Source organism: Dryobates pubescens, chromosome 25 (assembly GCF_014839835.1).
Source record: "Dryobates pubescens isolate bDryPub1 chromosome 25, bDryPub1.pri, whole genome shotgun sequence".
Classification (NCBI taxonomy): domain Eukaryota; kingdom Metazoa; phylum Chordata; class Aves; order Piciformes; family Picidae; genus Dryobates; species Dryobates pubescens.
The window spans coordinates 7,924,252-7,949,982 of NC_071636.1; the positions used below are offsets into that span (position 1 = coordinate 7,924,252).

Here is a 25,731-nt window from a genome sequence, read left to right on the forward strand (position 1 = left end):
TCACTTTTGTGGTATTTTTGTCTTAAATGTTCTATTATAGATAAAGTTTATCTGGGTTCTCGTAATTTATTAAATGAATGATCATTAGTTGTAATCTGTAAGTGACTAAACTGCAGTCACAGTTGTTCTTCTTTTCTGTGAGGTGCTGAATGATATTTCTTGTCATCCATTATATCTGTAAGTACTCGACAGCTTAAATACACACAGAGGTCCCAGAAACTGTTGCTTACTAAATTAGTGCATACTCCAGAAGACTTGGGTGTAAATTTATACCTGACATAAAATATGCAAGAACAATATTTTGAGACTTTTAATTCTAACTGTAGAGTGCTGTAAGACTTCTCCTGAACTACAGATAACTTTAAGGAGAGAAAAATTTTGGAGGTGAGGAAGATTGGAAAGGAAGATTCTTAAAGGTGAATTAACATCAAACACCAGTGTAGTTATGAAGAGCTACAATTTCTCCATAAGCAACAAACATGGATATTGCAAAATGTCTAAGTCCTTATGACTGTGTTATGTTGTGGGGTGGTAGTGTTTGTTTGCTTTTTAAAAAGAACAATGAGAAGAACAGAGTGATGATTGTTTGGTTTTTAAAGGTTTTTCTTTTTCCATAAAGTACTGCTTTTGAACCAGAAAGTATGGAAGCAAGATCAGTGGTTAATAAATACACATATAAGTAGTACATAAATCTGTGAGCTTCAGTGAGTATTATGTCACATCAGAGGCAGCTTTGAAATAGCCATAGGCAGCCCGAACTCCATTCCATACTCCACTGAAGTCTGGAGTTACGTGAGGTTCAAGTCAGGGCACAGCCTAAACTTGTGTTGCTTTCAACACACTTTTGAAAACTTAGGAAACATGGCTCTGGTGTTTCGTTTTTGTTTTGTTTTTTCTCCCCAGTTCTTGTGGAATTTTCCTCCATAGTTGCCAAACTATTAAGTAAAAATAGTGAAAGTAATTCTGTTTTAATTGTTTGAATTCAGAACATGCCTGATGTTCTATACTTTGATTAGAACTGACATTGCAGCAGGGGTTTATTAAAGGCACAAATAGTACTGAACAAAATGCTTGAACATCAAGATAATGTTCTGTTAATACCACATCAGTCTGGTAAAGCAAGCATTTCTAAAGCTAAAGAATACTTACACTTGGAGCTATCCTGCACTTCCAGAATTCTTACTGTTCTTGTGTTAACCAAAGGCAGCCTAACTGGAAACAGGACTTTAGCTTTGGTATGAAGCTATCATTGTTCTCTACATGATCTATCAATAATTGAAGCTTAACTTATAAACTTGTTCTTTCTGCTGTTAGATATTTTTGTAGATGACAAGAGTTCTCCATCTAGAAGACAGTGATAGAAATAGATGCATTGTTTTAAAGCTAGGCAAATTCAGATTAGAAATATGTGCAAACTTCCAGGCAGGGTATCGGTTCCTGTCCACTGGCACATCTTATGTTCTGGTGCCCTCTTCAGAGAAATGACATTGGATGTTTTTGCAGAATGAGAAATAAGGTAGAAAATTAAACCCAAATAATTCAATAAAATGAAATCCTAGGTACTGTTTAGTATAGTATTTAGATTTTGCTCAATATAACCTGCAGTTTTCACCTTAAAATACTTTGCTCCCAGAAAGCTAAACTTTTTCTGTCTTATGATTTTTGTTGATAAGAATGCAATATGTGTAAATGGGGGGATTTGAGATATATTTTTAGACTTCAAACAGTTTTTAGGATTATCTATGCACTGCACAGTCAGCTCCTTGAATATTTTCTGTCTGTCCAGAATGCAGAATGGCATATGATAGAGAGGGCTGTTTCATAAACCTTGTCTGGAAATGAGTGTGTTCAAATGTATTGTCTCGTCACCTTGGCAGTGACCATTACTAGTATGGTTAAAACTGAGCAGACTAGTGCTATTATAATCTTTGTTGTATTGAAAATAAATCTTCCTGGTTTGGAGTGGAAATTCAGGCTGAGAAAAAATGTTTCATGGCCTTTTATAAAAGTGTAAGTGGACTCAAATCTTCCTGATTGGTAGAGCTGCTGGGTTTTGGTAGCATTTTATTATACCCTCTTCAGGAAGTGTTAAATACTTACGACCTGTTACTACGAAAGACAAATGAAGTTCATGATGGTCTAAGGAAATCAAGCACAATAGGAAGACTAGATTGTATGCATGCAAAAGAGGAAGAGGAGCTAAAGTGAGCTTGTGTTAAGGAAGTTTAATATAAAACCCAATTGTGTTGCAATAGCTATAACTCTTAATAGAGGCAGGCCATGCTGTTCTCCTGTAAGTTTTAACTATTACGCTCCCCCAGGAAAAAACAAATTGCTTGCTTAAAGGATGTAGCATTCCATATTTATTATTTTAAGGCTTCTCATTTTAATTTGTAAACCTTAGGGTGATACTCATATTAGAGGATGAAGAATTTTGGGTCAAGAGAGGGGACTTTGGAATAACTGATCATATAGGCTAAAGATCTCATTGGGAAAAGTGGTTTAAGTAGCTGTACCTATTATAGTATGTAATGTTGAAACAGCTAAAATAATTCCTAATATTTGATCTTTTGTGGCAAAAGAGCTAATTCCTTTTCCCTTTTGATGGTAAAAACTCACAGAGTGCATTTTGAATTGGAGATATTTTAATATAGTGGTGTGGTAGGTTATATCAGCTGAATTTGATAGTGTTTGTACCCTAGCCTGATGAAATTAGAGCATCTTAATAAAGCAGGAGAAAGACCATCGTGTCTTAATCAAAATAACATGGAATTTGTCAACAAAGAACCTTAATCTATTAAGATGCTTAAGAGGTAAAATGATACCATTTTATACATTGGGGCTTTTTTTATTCAGTGTTTTCTGGAAGTTGTTTTAGGGATGTTTTTATTCAGGTTAAAGAACTGTTTGTGCTCCCAAGTTGTTCAGACATATGTTGAAATAGTATCTCATTTCTTCAGAACTTGTCTAAAAAGAAACTATATAAAGTTGGACAACAGTGGCTAAATAGAGTGGTACTCAGTCTTGATTGCAGAAGTCCAGTTCAACCCCAACTTAGTAATAGCTGATATAGGTCACTAGCTTTGGTTAATGATAAACACAAATAAGAAAGTGTTAAGATATGTGTTGTATAGCAACAATCACTGTGACTTGCACAGAAAAAAAACCCCACTTAAATCTACTGTGATCACTTAGATGGGCTTTTTGCAAACAGCTCGCTTTCTTTGCCAAGAAGACAAATTGTTCTTGAACATTAATATAAAAAGGAAGCCAAACTTAGCAACTTTTCATAATGTACTTGTCTGTGAACCTCTAAGTCTTCAGTTGTGGGATGAATCAGAGGCGGTTAACAGAGCTGGTATCAGTGTTCAAAGTACACATTTGGAGTAGTAGTTTTGCTTTAAGGATGTTTGGATACCATAGTGGCTTGGGGTGGGGATAAAGTTAATACTGCTTCCTGAGTCTACTGTAGCCAACAATTTTGTTTAGAACATACAGAATATCATTTGATACTTGAAAAAGAAGTACGATCCTGATGTACTCTAAAGTTCTTTGTTCATACCCAGATCCTGCTAAAAATAGCCTGAAATCCTCATGGCTTTAATAGTTTATTTTCCCTCCAGCTTCACTGATTGTAGAGTATGTGCCCCAGCACTTCTGCTTGTCTTCCTGGGCTGCTTAAACCACAGGCTGATCCAGCCTGCAACACACTAGTAGGGCATTCTGGCTATAGAGGTCTTCAGTCACTGCCTCAAACATGTTCTGAAGTTAAATGTTTTGTATTATTGCAATCCTGAAAACTGTTAAAGTAAGAGGGGCATCAGTTCAGTATTAAGATCCTAAAATGTTTTTGTTCTCGGGATGGATGTATTCTTACGAACAAAGCTGTAATGATCTGAACCAGATCCTGCTATTTCACTCTTCCAAGAAGCAGTCAGTTTATAGTTAGAAACGCTGTTAATGAGTAGCTAAATACTTGGCCTAACTATTCTTTAAGAATGTGTATTTGGGCAGTTTTGAAAGCAGCCCATTTGATTTCTTCAGAGCTTTTGGAGAAATGAAGTGACTCTAGGATTAAAAATATTGGTTAAAATAATGGGTGAAAACACTTCTGCAGCTGAACTTACTACTCCACATGTAAAACCCTGGGATTATAACCAATGAGACTGTAGCAGCTCTGTACTGAGCCACACAAATACATGTCTACCTTCTAATTTCTTTTGTCTTTCAAGTCTGGGTGTACTGCTGGTTCTGTAGACTGAAATGTAATTTAAAAGCCCCTCCAAAAACCAATAAATCCCCCCCCAATTTTTTACATGCCTGCCTTGTGTAAGTGAGATCTGCACTAGACTGCTCACTAAAATTTCCTGTGGGTTCCTATCTATTATGAGATTATTTCCTATCTATATTCAGTTTCAGTTATGCTCATAAAAGTATATTCAAGACTATAAATGACTTTGTCATGGCTGTTATTTTGCTAAGAGCTGCTTAAAATAGTTCTGTAACTGACCCTGATGTACAGCTTTCCTGCCTGTTGGAAATGCCTTGAATATTTCACTAGAGTCTTTTCCAAGGGAGATGGCTAGTGAATAATGTCTTATCTTAAATTGCTGAGATAAACTTAGAAAGCTGCAGTATTATAATAAATTTAACACATCAGTCCTGGTGATTTTGGAAATTGATAATGATAGTAGTAGTTTTCATGGAAATGTGGATGCTCAACTATCAAGTCTTTTGGAGCAGAGTTCTCTCCTAGTACCTTAGGTCTTATGAATATGCTATTTGAGTTTGAACAACTTAGCTGTTCAAAAGAAGTAGGTTGGAAAATCATTTGTAAACTCTGCCATATGTTCTGTCCAGCTACCTCAATGTTTTAAGACATATTTTTTTTAACAGGTTGTTTTTTTGTGTTATGGAGTGATGAAGTCTTTGACAGTGTTGTCAAATGTGGTAGTATAGTGCAGTTGTCTGTAGCTTCCCAGCTGCTTGAAGTACTTTGAAAGCATCTATGCAGATGGACAGGCATTACACCACATTGCACTGAGGCATTAGCCTGTTGTTCAGTGGTAGCTAAAAGCCAGCTGCTACTTCTTGTCTGAATAGAACCCTCCTCATGACATCAGGAGCCCATATTGAATAGTTTTGCCATTTTTGGCCTAGGTCACTGTTTGTCTAATGCTATTTTCTCTTGCTGCTCAAGGGCATTGTGGCTTAAATTAGTTTTCACATTCTATAAGGATACAAAAAGGGAACTTGTGGCTATTTACTGGATCCTTTCATAAATGTATGCTTACAAAAATACACAGCTAAGTCTACAAGCAAAACTTCACAATCTGTTGATGATTTTAGTGGCTGGGATTTCTTTGACCTTACCAAAAAAATCACATGGTGCAAGTTTACTTAACATTTGAAGTAGCACTTTATTGTCCTCTTCAGCGTTTTGTTCCATGGTTTTCCTGTATGAGTGGTTCTATGTTCTAAGGCTGGGACACCACTAATGTGCTTTATTGCTGTTAAGTTGCATAAGCAGTTCCTGCAGGAATTGCTGCTTGTTTTAATTTTACTGCAGGGACATGAAGTCCCATCTACTAAGATCAGCTCTTTCTAGCTGTCTATTCTCCTTTGGTTGTTTCTTTGCATTATTTTATAATAAAAAGGAAGCTGTCAGTTGAGTACTTGCAGTGCTAACATTGTGTTAGGAGTGCTTGATTATATGCATTCAAAATGTAGAACCCCCCTGTATGAGTCAGAAATGTGACTCTCATTAATATGCTTTACCAAGTTAATTTGCATTGAGCCATTTATTTGCGGTAGTCACAAAATGGTGGGGCTTTAGATCTCAAAGCTAGATACGAGGAAGAAGGTAGAAGAATTAATTATGGGATGATAGAGATGCTGGAGCTAAATTGGCCATGCAGCTTTGGCCACTTAATTGCTCTCTCATCTTCAGGAGTGTGCTGTTAATTTGTGCTATCTGCTGCTTTGGTGTCTTAAGCGTGACACTTGAACGTGTCCAGAGAAGGGCAACGAGGCTGGTGAGAGGCCTTGAGCACAGGCCCTACAAGGAGAGGCTGAGGGAGTTGGGATTGCTTAGCCTGGAGAAGAGGAGGCTCAGGGGAGACCTTATTGCTGTCTACAACTACCTGAAGGGTGGTTGTAGCCAGGAGGGGGTTGGTCTCTTCTCTCAAGCAACCAGCACCAGAACAAGAGGACACAGTCTCAAGCTGTGCCATGGGAAGTTTAGGCTCAAGGTGAGGAGAAAGTTGTTCACTGAGAGAGTCGTTCACTATTGGAATGTGCTGCCCAGGGAGATGGTGGAGTCACCATCCCTGGAAGTGTTCAAGAGGGGATCAGACGTGGCACTTGGTGCCATGGTTTAGTCATGAGGTCTGTGGTGACAGGTTGGACTTGATAATCTTCCAACCTTGGTGATTCTGTGATTCAAAACACTTGATAGTGGAGGTGTTTTGATTAGAAGATAACACAGCATAGAATTCGGTGAAAATTATGTGAGATATGGATTGTGGTGTATTTTATAAAATAGTGTCACTGAAAAATAAAGATAGTATATGATCTGTAATTTGCTTCCAACTCTGAAACATCTGTCAGTATTCAAAGTACAACATAAAAAGAGCAGATTTGCAGAAGCATGTTATTCTCACAATTGGTGCCAAGGGAAAGTACAACTACTTTTTATTTCTTCAATAAATAAACGTGGATAACATTCTGATGATTGGAGAGCCTAAGACTGACTTTGGGCACAGAGAAAACTACAAGACTTCCCAGGACAGTTGTTCTGAAAAGGAAATTCATTTCACCTTAGCTACAGGGTTTGATCGTTTATAAATATGCATTCTGAAATGGGTATCTTTCTCTTGAGAATGTTTTCCCTTCACTGTCGAGTGGTAGTCATGTGATTAGAAAAACAATCCAGTGATTTACAACTTCTTTCTTTGAGGTTACATAGGGGTAGAGATCTTGAAGGCAAATCTAAATTGCCCAAGTGTATTGGATACTCAAAATGGGAGTATTGCAAACCACGGAAACATTAATCTGTTAGGGATCTTAGTCATCTGAACAGTGACTGGAAAATCATTTTCTGGCCAATACAAGCTGGTTAGAAATTGCTCAAATAACAAAATTCTAACTTTGTCTTACTCATTTCTTTGTAGTTGGAGACAAGGTTCCTGCTGACATAAGAATTACTTCTATCAAATCTACAACTCTAAGAGTAGACCAGTCAATTCTCACAGGTATCATTTCTGTGACTTTTGGACAACTATGTACATAACTGAAAGTGCCTATTCACAGTTTGTTTAATCTGTTATAAACAAGACTATAGCTGTTCAACTACTATGTTGTGTTCCAGTGCAGCACATTTCTGAATCAGTAACAACTTCCAAGAGTGGCTGAATGTGTTGCTTCATTATTGGCTTTGTGTTAACTTTAGTGAGATGAACATGAATGTTCTTACTGAGATTTAAAGTGCTTTTTTTGGTCTTTATTCCTACCTTCCTCCCCCCAATGAGAGAGATGCTAGTAACTTGTGGGAAAGTAAAACTTGGAAGAAAAAAAATCTGTTCTAGTTCATGGTTTCTAGGTTTGAACATCTTGACACTACTCAGATACAAAAGCATGGAAATCTTAATATCTTTTGTAGCAATTAACAACTTTTCTGTCACAAGAGAGAATAACTTTTGGAATGCAGGCAGCTTTTAAACTGCTGTTACCAAAGACTCTGTACACTAAAGCCTTATTTGCTGAAATTCTGTGCACACACATTCATGTGTTTTCTGGTACTGACTCCCAAGTGCAGGAGCTATATTTAGAGCACTTTTCAGATTTGTTGAAAACAAAACAAAGTAGCAGTAATTTGGAATATAGGAAAGAAGTTAGGAATCAACCAAGCATTCTGTAGCAGTTTCAGCTGGAACATGAAGATCTGTCTGCCTATTTTGGTAGCATAAATTAATGTTAACTAGCCCTGAATTTTAAAACTGTAAAGTGTTCATAAAAACCCTGTATTTTTTTTTTTTTTATCCTCAGATCTGTCTGGAAACAGGCCCAAATTTTTTGCAGTACAGATCCTGAGTAGCATAGAACTGATCAAGCTTACTTGTGTTAAGCATAAGAAAATGCAGGCACTCCATTTATCAAGATATTGGAATTAAGTAGAAGAAATCCACTGGAAGCCTGTATAAAGGCTTCTATTTTCAGTCTACTAAGTTGTTGCTTGAGTCTCCTAACTACAAAGTAAGATGGAAGCCTGAGGTGCTACTTAAAGCTTTTAAAAAGTAGGAAGCTTTGGCTCTATTGACCTTACAAAGTACTGTGCTCATGGCTTCAGTCACTGATTTACCACCTTGTGAAATCTGATGTAGTAATTAACATTTCTTTTTATAGAAAAGAAACCTCCTTATACCTGTGTGAAGTGTAGAGAAATGGATATATTTAATATTTTTTCTTAAATGGAAGAGTTCTTTGAAGGCTTCCAACTAAAGAAGTTAACAGTTGGCTGTGTGACACCTTTTTTAAGGTCTGCAGTATAGCTTTGATTATGCCATCACAGAGCTATAACTGTGGTAGGATCTAATGATTCAAGTGAGAACATACATCTTACAGTGCTTAGAGAAGAGAAATGCTCATTACTGCATAAGAAGCACACAAAATACCTTGTTCATGCAGTAGATCTTTCCACATTAAAAGGCAGAGTGCAGTACCAGCTGCTTGTGTGACTGCCTTCTGTCGTCTTTAAGCCTAAAGTGTATGCACCATTCATTCTAACCATATAAAAATGGGAAAGGAATTACATAAACATTTTATTCAACGTCAGCCGTTCACCAGTCTTGGTCAGCTGAAACAAACACCTCCTGTTTCATGGGAGCAGTTAAATAAAATCATTTGAGGAAAGAAGCTTGATAATTTAAAAAAAAATGTTAGGATTGAGAATTGCAACTTTTCTGATTTCCCCCAGGAGTGAACATGATACATGTATGACCACCTTAATCCTGTCATATTTTAGGTGAATCTGTGTCTGTGATTAAGCACACTGACCCCGTGCCTGATCCTCGTGCTGTTAACCAAGACAAGAAGAACATGCTTTTTTCTGTAAGTTGTGTTCTGAAGTGTTCAAGACTTTTCTGAGATAATACTGGCACTGATACATGTGCAGAACTTCAGGCCTTCACCTAAAACCTGTGTTCTCTGTCTGTATAGGTGTCCCATGAGCTAAATGAATTAAAAATTAGAAGTAACTTCTAATAAAAGCTGTCCCCAGGGAAGATGATTGTTGAAACCAGTTTGTGAGGAAATTGATTTTTGTCCTTCACAAGAAAGTCTTGAGGGCTGGAGCTCACACACTTTCAAAGGGTTTCCTCTGCACCACTTTTCTAAAGTAATACTTGAGAATGATGAGAATGCCCCCACAAATTGTGGTATTGTATTATGGGAGTCCCACAGAACACATTTCTTGTAGTAAATAACATTAAATCTGGCAAAATACAATCCTAAAGTTGGAATGTACACTATGGGTTTGACTATACTGCTTATCATAGGTCACCACTGATTCATTTTGAGCACATTCTTTAAGCAGAAATTCTGCACTGATGTATTCTCTTACAGATACTGGGGTAAAGTCATTCTATTCCTTTTCACCTTTTTCCACATCCTAGCTGAAACACAGCCTAGACTTGGTTTTGTTCATAGAAAAAACACCTTGTACAAAAATCCATCGCCAGAACCTGTTTATAGATCAACTACAAACTTTCTCTTTGCTTTTCTTCGTCTGCATTAGGGTACTAATATTGCTGCTGGTAAAGCTATGGGAGTGGTTATTGCAACAGGAGTAAACACTGAAATTGGCAAAATTCGTGATGAGATGGTGGCTACTGAACAAGAGAGAACTCCACTCCAACAGAAACTGGATGAGTTTGGAGAGCAGCTGTCTAAAGTCATCTCCCTTATCTGCATCGCTGTTTGGATAATAAACATTGGTCACTTCAATGATCCGGTTCACGGTGGCTCCTGGATTCGAGGTGCTATCTACTACTTTAAAATTGCTGTTGCTCTTGCTGTTGCTGCTATTCCCGAGGGTCTGCCAGCTGTCATTACCACCTGCTTGGCTCTTGGAACCCGGAGAATGGCCAAGAAGAATGCTATTGTTAGAAGTCTTCCCTCTGTGGAAACCTTGGGGTGCACCTCAGTTATTTGTTCTGACAAGACTGGTACTCTGACCACGAATCAGATGTCAGTCTGCAGGGTATGTTCAACTAGCTGCTTCTGTTTTTCCTTTTCTCCTCAGCCACTCTGAATAGTCAGCATTGCTTGAATTCTTTTGATCAGAAGTCTTTCGGTTCTCATATCATCGAAATCTTGCTTTCTTTTCCTAAAACAAGCTTCCATTTTGAATTCAGTTTTCCACTGGGTAGTATTTAAGGCCTTTATCTCTTCCCTTATTTAGTTATGGCCAAAAATAGCTATACCCACACTTGATGGAAGAGCAACTTGCTTGCAAGAGGCTTTCAGCTGGCTTGTCTGTAAGCCATTCAGCTTGCTGGTAATGGTTTAGTATGGTTTATCTCCTGTTTCAGAAAGGTAGGGTAGCTACACTGCAGAAGCAGTATATGTGTAAGTGTAAAAAGAAAATACACCAAACTCTAGTTTTGCAAGATGGCAGTGGTAGAGAAACTTGGCAATGAGGAAAAGATAGGAGATTTGCAGCAGCAACTTGGATGTTCTAAAGTATTTTCACTACTGAGTAGTTCCACCTTTGTTTATCTTATCTACAATAGCTCTTACTGGCCTGATGCAGATCATTAGTGTTTTCAGTGTGCAATATTGGATGACTAATCTGGCAACTTGTAGGTGTCGTTGACCCTGTTGCCAACATTGCCAGGGTCTTGTTCAATGTGTATGGTATTTTTCTAGGTAAAGAGGCCCCTTCTTCCCTTCCCCCCAGTGTTCTTTCTAGTGTTGCTTAATTTGGGACTTTTATAGCTAGTCACTTAATGTAATGTATGTTCAGTTGCCAGTTCTATGTGCTTCCTGTATACTTGATCCCCCGTGTGGGAGTTTTATGGAGAAAACATTAGGTTCTTCTGTTTAGTAACTGTAGGCATTCAGTGGCATAGCAACTCCATGACATCAAATGTTCAGAGTCATTACATTGGGTTAGAATTCCAAATGTGTTAATCTTGAGCATGGAGCATCAGTGGCAAGAGTGTGTAAGCCTTAAGCGCTTTGTTTCTCATGTGATTGATGGCTTTTTCTTTCTGATGGTTCACTTGTTCTACTTCCTTAAGTATTGTAGTATTTATACCTAAGAGACACAAAGCAGCTGCTCATCAGTATTCCAGAGAAGGTTACTTGCAGTAGAGTTGCATAACTGCCCTAGTCTTTGCAGGGATTTTTTTTTTTTCATCATGCAGATGCCAAAAGCAGAACTGGCTTCCTGGTTAACTCATCATTTAAGTTGTGTTTGTTTAAAAGCTGAAAATATTCTACTTGTATTTAAAGGACTAAATGTTTTAGATCTTGCTCAGTACAACTTATTTGGCTCCTTGTTAACCTCTGACAGCTGCAGAATAACCTTAATTGCAAGATACTGCAAACCAGCAAAACTCTAATACCTGGAAACAATAGGCTTATTCTTGATTTCACTCTAAATAGAGAGAATGCTTTTTAGGAACACTGGTTTACAACAGTAATTCACCTTGTCGTTTTAGTGTTAAGTAGTAACCTCCTGAGTGTCCAAAGGAACCCTGTACTAAAATGTTTCCGTCAGAAACAGTGTTGCTTTAGAAAGAGACTTGAGAGATTGTTTAATATCTTCTCGTGCTATCTCCCTCTGAGAATGCACTTGCTCTGCTTGGAGGGCTTTTAATTTATCAGCTTGTCTATCTTTATGATTTTTTTCAAAATCACTTTGAAGATGATAGGGATTCCAGATGCAGATCAGTTGCAGAACACCAAATTATTAGGCTATATTTTGTGAAGATTGCCTGAAACATGAGGCAGCACATTGAGTGGAAAGTAAGGCATTGATAAAACATGGTGTGGCAAAATGGCCTATACTAACCAACCAGTAAAAAGTTCCATTAAGATACACTGTCAATTAGTGAGAAAATATTTTCTTCTCTACTATTGCTTCAGCATATCGTGGTAAGAGTCTGACAGCTTCAAGAGCATTGTTGTGGTGTTTTTTTAATCTCCATCTTCTCAGATGGGGTTCTGCTTGGAAAGAAAACAAAGGAAAGACTAGAAGGGCACTTGACCTATCTGCTGTCCCACACACTGGTAGCTTAAAAGCATTCAAAGTGACTTAACTAGAAAACCAGGACAGGAAGAACTTTCACTTAGTGGCTGGCATTAAGGGCAACTGGCCATAGTCTGACTCTTGCCTAAAACCTCACCTCTTGGATCTAGAAATTTCTATTTGTAGATGCTTTTATTTTCACTTTGGCAAGAATTGTCAGTTTCCAAGCTGCCCTATGCTGCTTTTGTTTGCAGCTGCTGTTTTTGAATGCACAGGAGAAATAATTCACAAGCCTGTAGTCTAGGAAGGGCTTGGGTGTAGTCAGTACTGCCGAGTAGATGCATAAGTGGTCTTCACATCTGAAGTTTATATAGTTTATGTATGTTTCAGCTCTTTGTACTTGTGCCATAATTTGGTTTTCACATGACATCTGCTAAGCAGAACTGCTGGTTTCCATACTCAGTGCTTCAGTGTAGGGCCCTGCACAAATACATGAGATCGAAGTGTAGGTTTGTATCTGGCTTTACCTAGTTTGTTTATTCAACCTGAACTTGCTTCTCATTCCTGCTTGCTTAAGGCTTGTCTAAATAGCTTGCATTAATTATTGTTCAAAGGTAGTAACACTTCTAAATCTAATTTCAGATGTTTATCCTGGATAGAGTAGAAGGAGATAGCTGTTCTCTGAATGAATTCACTGTAACTGGTTCAACATATGCACCCATGGGAGAAGTGTAAGTGTATTCTGTTAAATATTTGTCTGTTTATGCACTGCCTGTTACTTAAGGCTTGAAAAGTGATATATGTAATATTCAGTAGTGACTGTTAGTAAATGAGAGCTCAACCAATGAGAAAGAACACTGAGGGCTGGGGGAGAGTAATTGCCAGTTAAAGGAAGTGGAATTCTGGTAAAGTAAAACTTAATGAAGCATACTTAATACAGTCCCAAGTACCGCAGTGTTCCTTTGATAATCTGGAAATAGGGGTATGTGGGTATGTTGAGAGGATTTATTTCACTGAAACCTTACTGGACTGAGTAACTGTCCCAGTGCTTCAAGATGAGGCTTACTTTTTTATTTTAAAAAATCCTGCATAAATCTGAACAGATGAGCCTCTGTTAATCTCTGAACTCAGTGCTTCCAGTTCTCCTGCCTCAAGGTAGGAGGTGTTTTTTCTAAAGCACCTAAGCATGTTTGAGTTAACTATTAATTTACTGTAAATTCCTGTTCCCCACCCTCAGTATTGGACTTGGTGTATCTTGACTTGAATAATTGTGTGTTTGTTTCAGCCTTTGGTATTTGAGCTGGTGTTAAACCCCCTCCCTTAGGAAAAAGAGAGATATATTTGCTTCACTTTATCAAATGCAGCTCTCTGCTAGTGGAATAGGTGGTTCATCCTGACAATTTAGGAATGTTTGGGGCTCTGCTTCTAGAAGGAGAGTCACCTCTTCCAGCCCCTTTTACTTAGATAGTCTTTCTTGAGTTTTTAGTCTTCTCACTTCAGTTGTACTTGCAGAATAGAATTCTTCTGTCTGAAGTAGAATTAAGATTCAGTTATTGTAAACATCTCAACCTTGCCGAGTTTCACACGCACGCCTCTGACTCCAAGCAATCTTCATCAATCTCAATAGCAATTATCTCTGTTTAATTTTCATAACAGTTAAGACCATGGTGTTCTCAGCAGCAGGAAATCTTAATTCCCCAATTCTCTTGTTTCAAAGCTAATTGCTGTCAAAAGCTTATACTTTCAATTCAGAAGACAGCATTTACTTAGGCAAGGTGACATTCTAGATGTTATAAAGCATCCAGCTATTGTGCTTCAGCTGGTCTCACAAGAGCTCTAGATAAACAAAATAATAAAAATAGAGTGTGGGGACAGATGTTGATTATAAGACAAGAGTCATCAATGTACACTAATGCTCCATTTTTACTGGCTGAAATTGGGAAATGTGAACAAGCACGTTAATCCCACTGCGCTCCCGGACCTAAGGGGAATGTTCTGTGAAATTGCCACAGAAAGGCAGAATTGGAGCATAAGGAAACAAATAGCTAAATTCCCAAGCCTTCAGGGCTGATGGATTTCTGTTTATGGACAGCTTTTTGAAGTCGGTGGCTTTGTAAGGATTTTAAGTAAGGTTGACTGACTTCACCTTGAACAGCAAACCATTACTGAAAACAAAGTTCAGGGTCCTTAAGAGGCAGTGCCTACACCCGCTCTAAATACTGACTGTTCCTGACAGATATTTCTTCCTTGTACTTCACTTCAGATATTTATACAGATGTCTTACTTTAGATGCCTTACACAGCTGTATAGGCAGCTTACTCTAGTTCATAACCATTAAGTACTTTTGCAATAAATCAGTAATTTTTCACTTACTCTTAAAGCATTTGATATGTAACTTTGCCTTAAGATGCATTTAGAATATAAAATTACAAATTTCTTCCTGAAAAACTAAAACTGGTGAATAATTGTTCATAGCTTTTAGGAGACAGGCAGACAGTTGTGAGTAGTTTTGTTGAGTCTCATCAATTTAGACTCCATCTGCACTTGTCATTCTTCAGGAATTGGTGATAAGGAACACACAGGCAAGGGGGTGGGTGGAAAGCAATCCTGGCATAACAAGTTATGGCTATTCAAATATGCTGGTTTTCTTCAAGTTTAGACCAGGTGAGATCAGGAAGTATGGCTGTGATAGATGAGGTGGCAAACCAAGATGTGCTAGAAAGCTTTGAGGAGTTCAGAGTTTAAAGTCACTGCTTATGGCTGTAGAATTCTTTGCAAAACACAATTTAAACACACTTTTTTCTCTTGAGATACATTTTGTTCACATGCTGTTATACAACACTGGAATTTGTTTGCAGTGCTACAAGAGCCTAAACAAAAGCTTATATAATTAGCCATGTCATAGGCCATGTTATGAATTCTTATGGAGTAATGGTCCACATCTTTTTACCATTAGTCTTTTCTTACCCCCTCCCCCTGCCTTCTTGAGAGTTTTATTGAAAGATGTTCTGTGTGAGTAGGGGAGAAAATTGAACATTTTCTTGGTTCTTTTATACTTTAGACGTGTGCTAATAGTCCAGAAAATTAATTGTTGTGTATTTCTAAATGTAAAAGCAATGACATTGCTGCTTGTGATGTCCAAATGGTGGTTTAATATAGGAAAATAGACCTTCTTTCTCTCTTTTTTTATTATTTTTTTTTTTAATCCTTCAGAAAGTCGTTAAGTGTGTGACTACTAGAAAAGAGCATTTCTTTTTTTGGTGGAGTTTGTATTGTGCAATGACTTGGCTCTTCATTGGTTTAAAAGGTTCATACACAGTGTGGATTAATGTTCAAGAAATTAAGAGGACAAATCTGCTTTTGTCCCTGTCCAGTGCATGCATTTCATGCATGGCAGTAAATCTGCAGAACATGCCATAAGGCTAGGGAAGCTAAACTCCTAAGGGGTCCAAGTATCCCTCTGCTACTTGGAACTCCCCTCCAACTCCTGCACAAACTCTAATACTGCTTTTGTATGCTTCTTTACTGAGTTCTTTGCCTCTCCTCTACATTGCTGTATGAAATATGGGTTTGTAGTTCAGGTAGTGATGTCAGTGATGATCATGTCGTTCTGTTCATGGCTCTTTGAACTTCAGAACTCAACTTTATCAAACCTGCTCTTCTCAACAATTTATGGTTCTGTAGTTCCATGTCCGTAACTAATAAGTATTGTAACAAATAGAAGTACATCAAAGGGATTAAAGAAAGGGAAAAGGTGAGATGCTAACACTAAAGAACTAACTTAATCTCCCTATTTTCTTCCTTTGGAAAGGCACAAAGATGACAAACTTATTAAATGTAGCCAGTATGATGGCCTGGTGGAACTTGCAACGATCTGTGCTCTCTGTAATGATTCCTCTTTGGATTACAATGAGGTAAGTACATACCCTAGAACAGCAAGAGTGTGAGAATGAGGATAAATGTTTGTTCTTGTCATCTGTGTAATAATTTCCAGTGGTAAATTGCCTAGTCAATGGGGAGAGTGTTAGGTCCTCTAAAGTATTAATTCTGGGAAAGCTTTCTTCATTGAATATAGAAATCTACAGCCAGGCAGCAAGGGTGATCTGAAACTTGGGAGATCTGCTGGTGTGTAGAATGGACTGCTGCATTCTTGCTTTGCCTCACCTTCTTAAGGTTGCTGTATCTCATGATTACTTAAATGCATGGTGATTAAGTACTGACATCCTTGTCTGTTGGTTTTGAGAGTAGGATCTTGAGATTTTCTACAAGTCATAGTCTTCAGAGCTGCTTTCTAAGAATAGTTTTGCTTGGTTTATAAGCCACAGTAAGTCTTGCTAAGCTTATTTTTCCATTGTGAAACTTGAACTTTTGTCTTTGGTAGGTTCCATGTGAGGTTTAAAGTATAAACTCCTGTGTTTTTGTTTGCTTTGTGTTAACTAAAGGCTAAGGGAGTCTATGAGAAAGTTGGTGAAGCTACAGAAACGGCACTTACCTGTCTGGTTGAGAAGATGAATGTATTTGACACAGATTTGAAAGGACTTTCTAGAATTGAACGTGCAAATGCTTGCAACTCGGTCAGTACCCTTTTAATCTGGAATCCCCAGGGGAGTGAGATTTGCAATATGTTATCTAAATGCATTTTGATACTATTGTCTTTTTATAAGGTGATAAAACAACTCATGAAGAAAGAATTCACTCTGGAATTCTCAAGAGACAGGAAATCTATGTCTGTGTATTGTACACCAAACAAGCCAAGCCGCACGTCCATGAGCAAGATGTTTGTTAAGGTCAGTTCCTCACTTTCTCAAGCTTGAAAATAAAGGAAGGACTTTGTAATTTGAGCAGATGTAATTGAAAAATACTCATTAAGCTAAGCTAACTCTTTTTTTTTTTTCCCTTCTCCTCCACAGGGTGCTCCTGAAGGTGTGATTGACAGATGCACGCATGTCCGAGTTGGAAGTGCTAAAATACCGTTAACCCCAGGAATTAAGCAGAAAATAATGTCTGTCATTAGAGAATGGGGAACTGGCAGAGACACACTGCGTTGCTTGGCTCTGGCAACCCATGACAATCCACCCAGAAAAGAAGAAATGAACCTTGAGGACTCCTCAAATTTCATTAACTATGAGGCAAGTTTAGTAAAATAACCTTTCAACACTTCTCCCCTCATCCAAACTGAACAATGGTGACTCCTGCTATTTAATTCTTGAGGAATTTACGGCTGAGAATTTTCTCCTTCTAGGTATTTTTGATGTCAGACACAAGAGCTAGGCCACATGTATGGAGGGAATGCTTAGTTTAAGAAAAGACTCCATGTGTCTTTGAAGAAACTGTTCTTGATGGCTGTTATATAGGCTGCTCCTTGGCTAAAAGTAGGAAAAAAAATCAGTTACTAACAGCTAGCTGGAGCTTGTATTTTATGTATATACATTACAGGATCATAACACCACAAACTGTTCTTGGAGACCAACTCTGAAAAATATTCCAAAAATTGCACTGTGGTTTCAGCTTTAATGGTTTTCAGTTTGACATTGCTCAACTGCAAGACCTCTTTCAGGATTTTGTAATGAAACATAACTGCCACTTTGTGCTCCGAGAGTCAGGTTTGGTTCCCTGCCTCCATACTGTCAGCTGCTAAAGCTTTGTCCATGATTATTATCTTAGCTGTTCTGTAATTTTCCAATGAAATGTGTATCTGGGATTTAGATGGGGGGAGAAATGACAACAGTTGCATGAGAGTTCTTGGCTTGTGCACTTTGCTCCTGGCACTGATCACGAAAAAGACAGACTTGACTGCTTGCAGGTTGAATTTGCAAGGCTGACAGCTGGAGCACATCCTAACTAATAAAATGAGTGCATTTGAAGCACAGTATGTTTGGAAAGGTAGGATCCCGTTTCCCGTATGTGCTTGTCATGTAGATGGTAACATGTAGCATTGTGATTCCAAAAGCATTGGATTTTCACTTAGCTCCTCTTGATGGTTAATGTGCATATAGATTTGTGATTTCTTGGTTCTTTTCCAGCTGTCTGAACTCATTGTCAGAGCCAAAGTGCTGTGAAGGCTTAGTATGATGAAACAGATAATCCCTCTGAAGTAACCCTTGCAGGAATAAAACCTGACAAGTGCAAGTATGAGTGATAATACACTGGGTTTGGACAAATGGCAGGATGACATAGGCCTCAGTCTCTGCTGAACCACAGAATATTGTGGACAGGATTAAAACCAAATGTTGCTTGGCATGCAAACAAAAAGATTGTTTTGTTACGGTCGGATGAGAAGTTTGTTGGAGCCTGCAGTGAAACTTGGTACTGTCTTGTTTCAGACCAACCTGACCTTTGTTGGCTGTGTGGGTATGCTGGATCCCCCAAGAATCGAAGTGGCTTCATCTATAAAGCTGTGCAGACAAGCTGGCATTAGAGTTATTATGATCACTGGTGACAACAAGGGCACAGCAGTAGCTATTTGCCGTCGCATTGGTATCTTTGTGGAAGATGAGGATGTTTCTACAAAAGCCTTTACTGGTCGTGAATTCGATGAACTGTCGCTTGCTGCCCAGAGGGATGCTTGCCACCACGCCCGCTGCTTTGCCCGTGTGGAGCCTTCCCATAAATCTAAAATCGTGGAGTTTCTTCAGTCTTTTGACGAGATTACAGCTATGGTAAGTCATTGAACTTATATTCGTTTCAGAGGCACACTGTGTTTTAAATCCCAGTTATGCCTTTTCAGATTAATGCCCTAGTCTGGAATAGACTTGCTTCTGCATTTCCCTGAACTTAGAGCCTCAGAACAGTTCTGCACTTCAGTGATTCTTTATTTAAAATGTTGAAATCATACCAAGTGCAAAATTTGTAAACTCTCAGAATTGCCTTGGTTGGAAAAGACCTTTAATTTTGAGTCCAACCATGATCTATCTACCAAGTCTGGTGCTAAACCGTGTTCCTCAGTACCACATCTCTGCATCTTTGAAACACCTCCAGGGACAGAGATTCCATCACCTCCATTGCCGTGGGTTAGTTGTTTGGGTGGTGTTGGATTGGTTGATGGGTTGGAAGCGATGATCTTGAAGGTCTCTTCCAACCTGGTTTATTCTATGTATGTATTTATTCTAAGAGCCTGTTCCAGTGTTGGAGAACCCTTTCAGTGAAGCTTCTTTTAATATCTGCCCAAAACCTTCACTGGTGCACCTTAAGGCCACTTCTTGTCTTGTCACTTCTTACTTAGGAGAAGAGACCAAAATCCACCTCAATACAACCTCCTTTGAGGTAGCTGTAGAGAGAGGAGGTTTCCCCCTCAGCCTCTTTCTCCAGACTAAACACCAGTTCTCTCAGCTGCTCCTCATAAGGGCTCTCTAGATCCTTCACCAGCTTTGCTGCTCTTCTCTAGATATGCTCCAGCACCTCAGTGTCTTTTTTTTGTAGTGAGGACCCCAGAACTGAACTCAATACACAAGGTGTGTCCTCACCAGTGCTGAGTACAGGGGTCAATCTTTTCTCTGGTCCTGCTGGTCACACTACTCCTCATCCAGGCCAGAATGCTGTTGATCATCTTGGCCAGCTGGCCACACACTGGCTCATGTTCAGCTGTCTGTCAATCAACACCCCCAGGTCTTTCTCTTCTGGGCAGCTTTCCAGCCACTCTTCAGCCTGGAGCATTGCATGGAGTTGTGACAAATTCTTTTGTGGTCCTATATAAATGTCTCCTTTATTTGCTTGTTCCAATTTTAAATTCTCATTCTAGACTGGTGATGGTGTCAATGATGCCCCTGCATTGAAGAAAGCAGAAATTGGAATTGCTATGGGTTCTGGTACTGCAGTGGCTAAAACTGCTTCTGAAATGGTTTTAGCAGATGACAATTTCTCAACTATTGTAGCTGCTGTGGAAGAAGGACGTGCAATCTATAACAACATGAAACAGTTCATCCGTTACTTGATCTCTTCCAATGTTGGAGAAGTTGTTTGGTAGGTTTAGAATGTTTTGGTCTTGGTTTTCTTTTTTAACTTTGAACTAGAGTAGTGATGATGGAATCTCTAGTTACTTCCTTACTTCTAGTATTTCTCAATAAAACCAGAGAAGCAGGTTCTCCAGGTGATCATTGTGATTGTGCAGAAGTATGCATACTTCTAGCCTAGTCGTCACTGGAGAATTTCAGTATGCTATGGAGGATTCGCATTGCATGTAATATTCTAGCTCAGTGGGTGGCTAAATGCTGTACAATTATTTCTGTGATTGGAATGATTCTCTAGAATAGGAAAACAAAATCCTTAAATACTGCAAGATCTGGTATTTCAGGTAACTTAGTCACACATCTAATTTAGGTGCGTGTTTGAACCTTAAGTTGCAGAAGAAACGTGTCTTCTGGATCTTTGGTCACCCAGTGCCACAGGATTGTATTTCTGGTGATAGAATGTAAATTTTGATCTCCTAACAGTTTCTTGTATCAAAGCACACTTTGAGTGGAATATAACACAGCAATTTACTTGCCTTGTTTCTTGTAAAACTTAAAACTGTCCTTCATATGTCTCTTGCTGCAGCCACTGTTTCTGTTTTATTTATTGACACAGGCTTGGAGCCATGAAATCTACATGCTCATTGAATTTTTGCAGGGGCTAGCAGTAATCTAGCTAAATGAAGCTTAGTCATTAGAGCTGAAAGGCTGTTACATCTGTGAAAGTTCCTAGTGTCTCTTAAAAACTGGCTTGCAAGCTTTTATCAACCTACAGGGACGAGGAGAATGGGGGAAAAAACAAGGCTGAAGCAGAAACTCTTCAATTCCTGCAGTTACCACAAGATAATGCTTCAACTTTCATGCCAGTGGTTAGAAAAGTTTGCACTGGGATGTGCTTATAGTGTTCCAAATATGAATGTTCACCTTGTGATGTCAAATGGATGACTGTACAGAGAGAAACAAAAGGATGCTGCAGTTTTAGGTCTAAGTATTAAAAGGACTAACTTGCATGCACAGAAATAAGCTTATAATTGGTGTGGTGTGTTTTGTTTGTAGTATCTTCTTGACTGCTGCTCTGGGTTTTCCTGAAGCTCTAATTCCTGTCCAACTGTTGTGGGTAAACCTTGTGACAGATGGTCTCCCTGCCACTGCTCTGGGCTTCAATCCTCCTGATCTCGATATCATGAACAAGCCACCACGTAACCCTAAAGAGCCACTGATTAGTGGATGGCTCTTCTTCCGTTACCTAGCTATTGGATGTAAGTAGTGAGAGCTTTTTTGTTTCTGCAGTAAACTTAGGTTGGGTCATTTTTTGGGAGTGAGGCCTATCTGCTTGAAAGCAAGTTTGTCTGATCTCCTTGTATGCTCAGGTCTTGAAAGCTAGCGATAGATGTTCTCTGGAATTGGTATTCTTCTAAGACTCACACTATTATGCATGTTTGCAGATGATGCTGCAAGAGGAATAGTGAAGTTGTGGTGTTTTTAAAACTGTTATTATCATCTTACTAATTTATTATGATTGATAGCCACCAAGACACCAGGAGGCCTAGTTGCATAACATCTGTATGACACTTACCACTTTGTCAGAATCTTGGTTTTGACAACCAAGAAACCATGAGAATTTTTTAAACTGCCATACTGGTGGTGTGAGAATTGTCTGACAGTGCATAGTGTTACAATCCTCAAAAGAGAAACCCTTCAGGCACAGATAAACTTAGGGCTGAGCCTGACCTTTGCTTGCAGGAAGCTACCGAATTCCCGTTTCCCATTTGATTCATTCCAGGCTGAAATAGCTTCAGCTCAGAGCACTGAGACAGCAAATTTTAGCTTGTCCATGCAGTAACTGTCAGTGTTAGGAAGATGAGCGTGTTGTGGGGTTGGGAGTGAAGAACCAAGGCACGCACCTTCATTAGGCGTTGGGGTTCTAAATCTGAACATGACCGACTCACCTTGTGTATCTGACTTACCCTTTTCCTTCTTAAGTAGAACACAACAGTTTTGCTGGCCTGGCCATAACTGGGAAGAATAATGGAGTATCAACTTGTGAAATCAGTGGATGTAGATTTAAACCTTAAGTATCTATAGTACTGTAAAGCTAGAATAAGTGTCTGTGTGGGTACTTGATGCGTGCTGGCCTTATGACAGAAATGATCACCTTAATTTCCCTAACTTCATAGACTTTGTTAACTAATACTAAGGTTTACTGTAAGTAGAGACATACAAGGTTCTGGGAGGAAAAGAACAATTGCAGATTGGTTGCTCCAAGTGAAACAGTTGTTTTCCTTAAGTTCTAGCTGTTAGCGTCAGTCATCAGACATTATTAGAACCTGTCCAACCGAACAGTGTTTAATGCTTATTTAAGTTAGAACAGGTAGAGAAGATTTCTTGTCCAGGAGACAGGAGTTGCAATCTATTTTTTTTATGGTTCTGGAGGTCTTGAGGTAGAAGTTAGTGTGGCAAGTGAGATCTCTTCCATACAGTTCACAACGCTGAAAGAGGTGCTTTTGTTTTCCTTAAGGTTACGTTGGTGCTGCCACAGTGGGTGCTGCTGCTTGGTGGTTTATTGCTGCTGATGGTGGTCCAAGAGTTTCCTTCTATCAGCTGGTATTTGCTCAGTTTGGTATCTCTGGGGTGAGGGGGGTGGTGCATGCTGCTTCCATATTGTTACTGTAGAAAAATAGTAGGTGACAGAAATTTTATATAATGAGATGTTTTTATACATGTTATTGCAAAACTTGATCATAAGTAATTAGTCTTAATACTAAAGCTCATAGGTGGGATGCCTAAGCTTCTAAGCAATTTGAAGGACTGATTGTTGTCTTGTAAAAGACTAATGGAGATTTCTTCAAAGCTGGTGCTTATAGGAGTTGTATTAGGAAGTTGGTTTTGTCTACTTCCTGCTTAGTTCAGAATTGCCTGTTACACATTACAAAAGGTAACAAGCTGTGGAAGTGAGTTCACATTGTTCTGTTCTAGAGCCATTTCCTGCAGTGCAAAGAGGACAATCCAGACTTTGATGGTATTGACTGCGTGGTTTTTGAGTCTCCATATCCAATGACAATGGCTCTTTCTGTACTGGTCACCATAGAGATGTGCAATGCTCTCAACAGGTTCGTATGTCCAAATGGGACATAGCTTCTCCTAAATCCTTTTTGTGTTGTTTGATTATTAGTGTCTATGGCTCAACTAATGAAAAACAAGTTATACTTCCTGAGTTTTGGTTTTGTAAACAAAATGACTCTCAGACAATATTTCAGGTTTCTTAGCATAAGGTATATTTTTAAGTCTGCCAATTCACTCTGGTATCAGACTGAGCATAAACAACTGAAATACTTTCCATTATTTCTAATCTAAGGTTAATCAATCAGATTATCCCTCCTATGTTGGTATAAAGTGATATCAAGGAGAACTAAAATAAGAATGATGAAGATATGGAAAATAGTTTTTCTTGCCCTAAGGGAATGTGGGTTTAGCCAATTAATATTAGATTATAAATGGAAACCACTAAATAGCACAATGTCAAGGGTATTTTTATTCAAATAGCTTAGAGGTCAGTTAATTTAAAAACAAATAAACCTTAAATACAAGTGTCCTGTGGTAGTCCTATGTAGTATGATACTGCTCTACATCTGATGTTCTGGATCTTGGCCTCTTCTGCAGCACAGCCTGAATGCATCTTACATCTGAAGAGGAGAATTAAAGCACAAGCATTAAGAAGGTGCAAGTCCTTGACCCCTGTATACCCAGTTTTTAAGTGAACTTCAGGAGAAGGGAAGTGCGCTAGGCCCCCAGACTGGGGAGGGTTCTGCCTTGTGCTGCTGTTCCCATCTTTCCCTCACCCCTCCCATGGAGAGGATGTCAGGGCCTTAGAGAAAAAGGTGAACTAGGTTAGGAATGAGCTTTCATTTAAAAAAAAAAAAGGCAAGGCTGAACTGTGACTGCTTTGCTGAGCAGACTTCCAAGGTAGTTTGAAGTCACAACCTACATGTGAACCATATTTTGGTGTCCCTTTCCTTCACAACTGGGATAATTGTGCTGTGCCATGCTGCTTTCCTCTCCAGCTAGTTTTGTGATTTACTGAATTTCCCGTTGACTGTTTTATGTACACCTCTGTGCTGTGTTTCTGTTGCAGTCTATCAGAAAACCAGTCCTTGATGAGGATGCCCCCATGGGAAAATATCTGGCTGGTGGGCGCTATTTGCTTGTCCATGTCACTCCACTTCCTTATCCTTTATGTGGAACCACTGCCAGTAAGTGCAGTCTTATCTTACTCCCATCCCTGAGCTCGGAGATGGAGCAGAAACTTTTCTGGAGCTTAAGGCGAGGGATGGAGGGGGAGAGGAGATGTAATGCTTGGCTTTTCTTTCAGATTATCTTCCAGATCACACCTTTGAATGTGACTCAGTGGCTGATGGTATTGAAAATCTCCCTACCTGTCATTCTGCTGGATGAAACACTTAAATATGTGGCCCGTAACTACCTGGAACCTGGTAAAGATAGTGTGCGGCCTGCCACCAAACCCTGTTCTTTGTCAGCATGCACCGAAGGAGTTTCCTGGCCGTTTGTGTTCATTACTATGCCCTTGGTTATCTGGCTTTACAGCACAGACACTAACTTTAGTGATATGTTCTGGTCTTGACTGACATGGTGACAAGCTTTCCATTCAAAGAAAAAGTTTAACTTAATTTTTTTATTGTTTAGAGCAACTGTCTATTTCTGCTGAATTTTCACATGAACATATTTGCCGGTGATGGAGGTTTCATAATCTAGATTTTTGGTTGTTTGGTTTTTTGCTTTTTTTCTGACTTCAGTGGGGGCAATATATTCCTCTTTTATACACAGTTACAGTGTCCATTGACATGTACAGAGAACTAACACTATTTTATGCAAATATTTTTTTGTAGATGAAAAGCATGTACAGTGTTCTGTTCAATAGTCTATTCATTATGTAAAGAAAAAAAAAGAAAGCGGATTTGTTTCTTTTTGAGCCAGCGGACACTATCAAACTAAATTGGCAGCAGATTTTAGGGAATGAATGTGTGTCGTCTAAAACTAAAAAAGCATGTAACTGTTTGTCTTCTGCATGATCATCCAAACTTAATTTGTCACAAAGTCAGGTTATTTTTTTTTAGTCATAAGCAGAACTTTCTGCACTTGGGTACCTCGGTGAGGATTTCTTCTCCCTTTCCCTTCTTCCTGCTCCCTCACTCTTGGTTCTTGACTGTCCTTGTTTACACCAGTTTCTGTATGAGGTATGCCTAATCTTGCTCGTGCAGAAAATACCATTACAGGTGCAGCCTGCTGGGGTTCTTCCATACTCTCAACACACATAGGGTTGTTTTTTAAGATTATTTATTTGTCTATTGTATTTTATTGTAACAGACCTTGTTTTGCCAGTGTTGCCCAGTATGCAGAGATAGGGAGGGCTACCTCTGTCTACTCCAGTCTAAACCAAGCCTTTTTAACAAACACAATCTCTTTTGTTTCAAAAGAGTTTAAGTTGGGTTTTAACACCTTCTTTACATCTGTCAG

The 25,731-nt window shown here is 38.8% G+C and overlaps 1 protein-coding gene across 2 annotated transcripts in view; it reads left to right on the plus strand.

The window, feature by feature from the left end:
* The window catches only part of ATP2A2 (ATPase sarcoplasmic/endoplasmic reticulum Ca2+ transporting 2), a 46,019-nt gene that overhangs the window by 15,440 nt on the left and 4,848 nt on the right, over window positions 1-25,731 (plus strand). Inside the window, exons 6-20 of one of the 2 annotated variants that reach the window (XM_054173259.1) lie at window positions 7,173-7,253; window positions 9,023-9,108; window positions 9,794-10,258; window positions 12,896-12,984; window positions 16,065-16,167; window positions 16,696-16,827; window positions 16,918-17,040; window positions 17,164-17,382; window positions 18,577-18,912; window positions 19,992-20,212; window positions 21,256-21,458; window positions 22,718-22,803; window positions 23,176-23,309; window positions 24,332-24,449; window positions 24,569-24,689. In XM_054173259.1, coding sequence (XP_054029234.1) covers window positions 7,173-7,253; window positions 9,023-9,108; window positions 9,794-10,258; window positions 12,896-12,984; window positions 16,065-16,167; window positions 16,696-16,827; window positions 16,918-17,040; window positions 17,164-17,382; window positions 18,577-18,912; window positions 19,992-20,212; window positions 21,256-21,458; window positions 22,718-22,803; window positions 23,176-23,309; window positions 24,332-24,449; window positions 24,569-24,689 — 2,517 coding nt within the window. Of the gene's footprint in view, window positions 1-7,172; window positions 7,254-9,022; window positions 9,109-9,793; window positions 10,259-12,895; window positions 12,985-16,064; window positions 16,168-16,695; window positions 16,828-16,917; window positions 17,041-17,163; window positions 17,383-18,576; window positions 18,913-19,991; window positions 20,213-21,255; window positions 21,459-22,717; window positions 22,804-23,175; window positions 23,310-24,331; window positions 24,450-24,568; window positions 25,162-25,731 lie in introns of those variants that run through there. The other variant, XM_054173258.1, reaches the window with a different exon arrangement.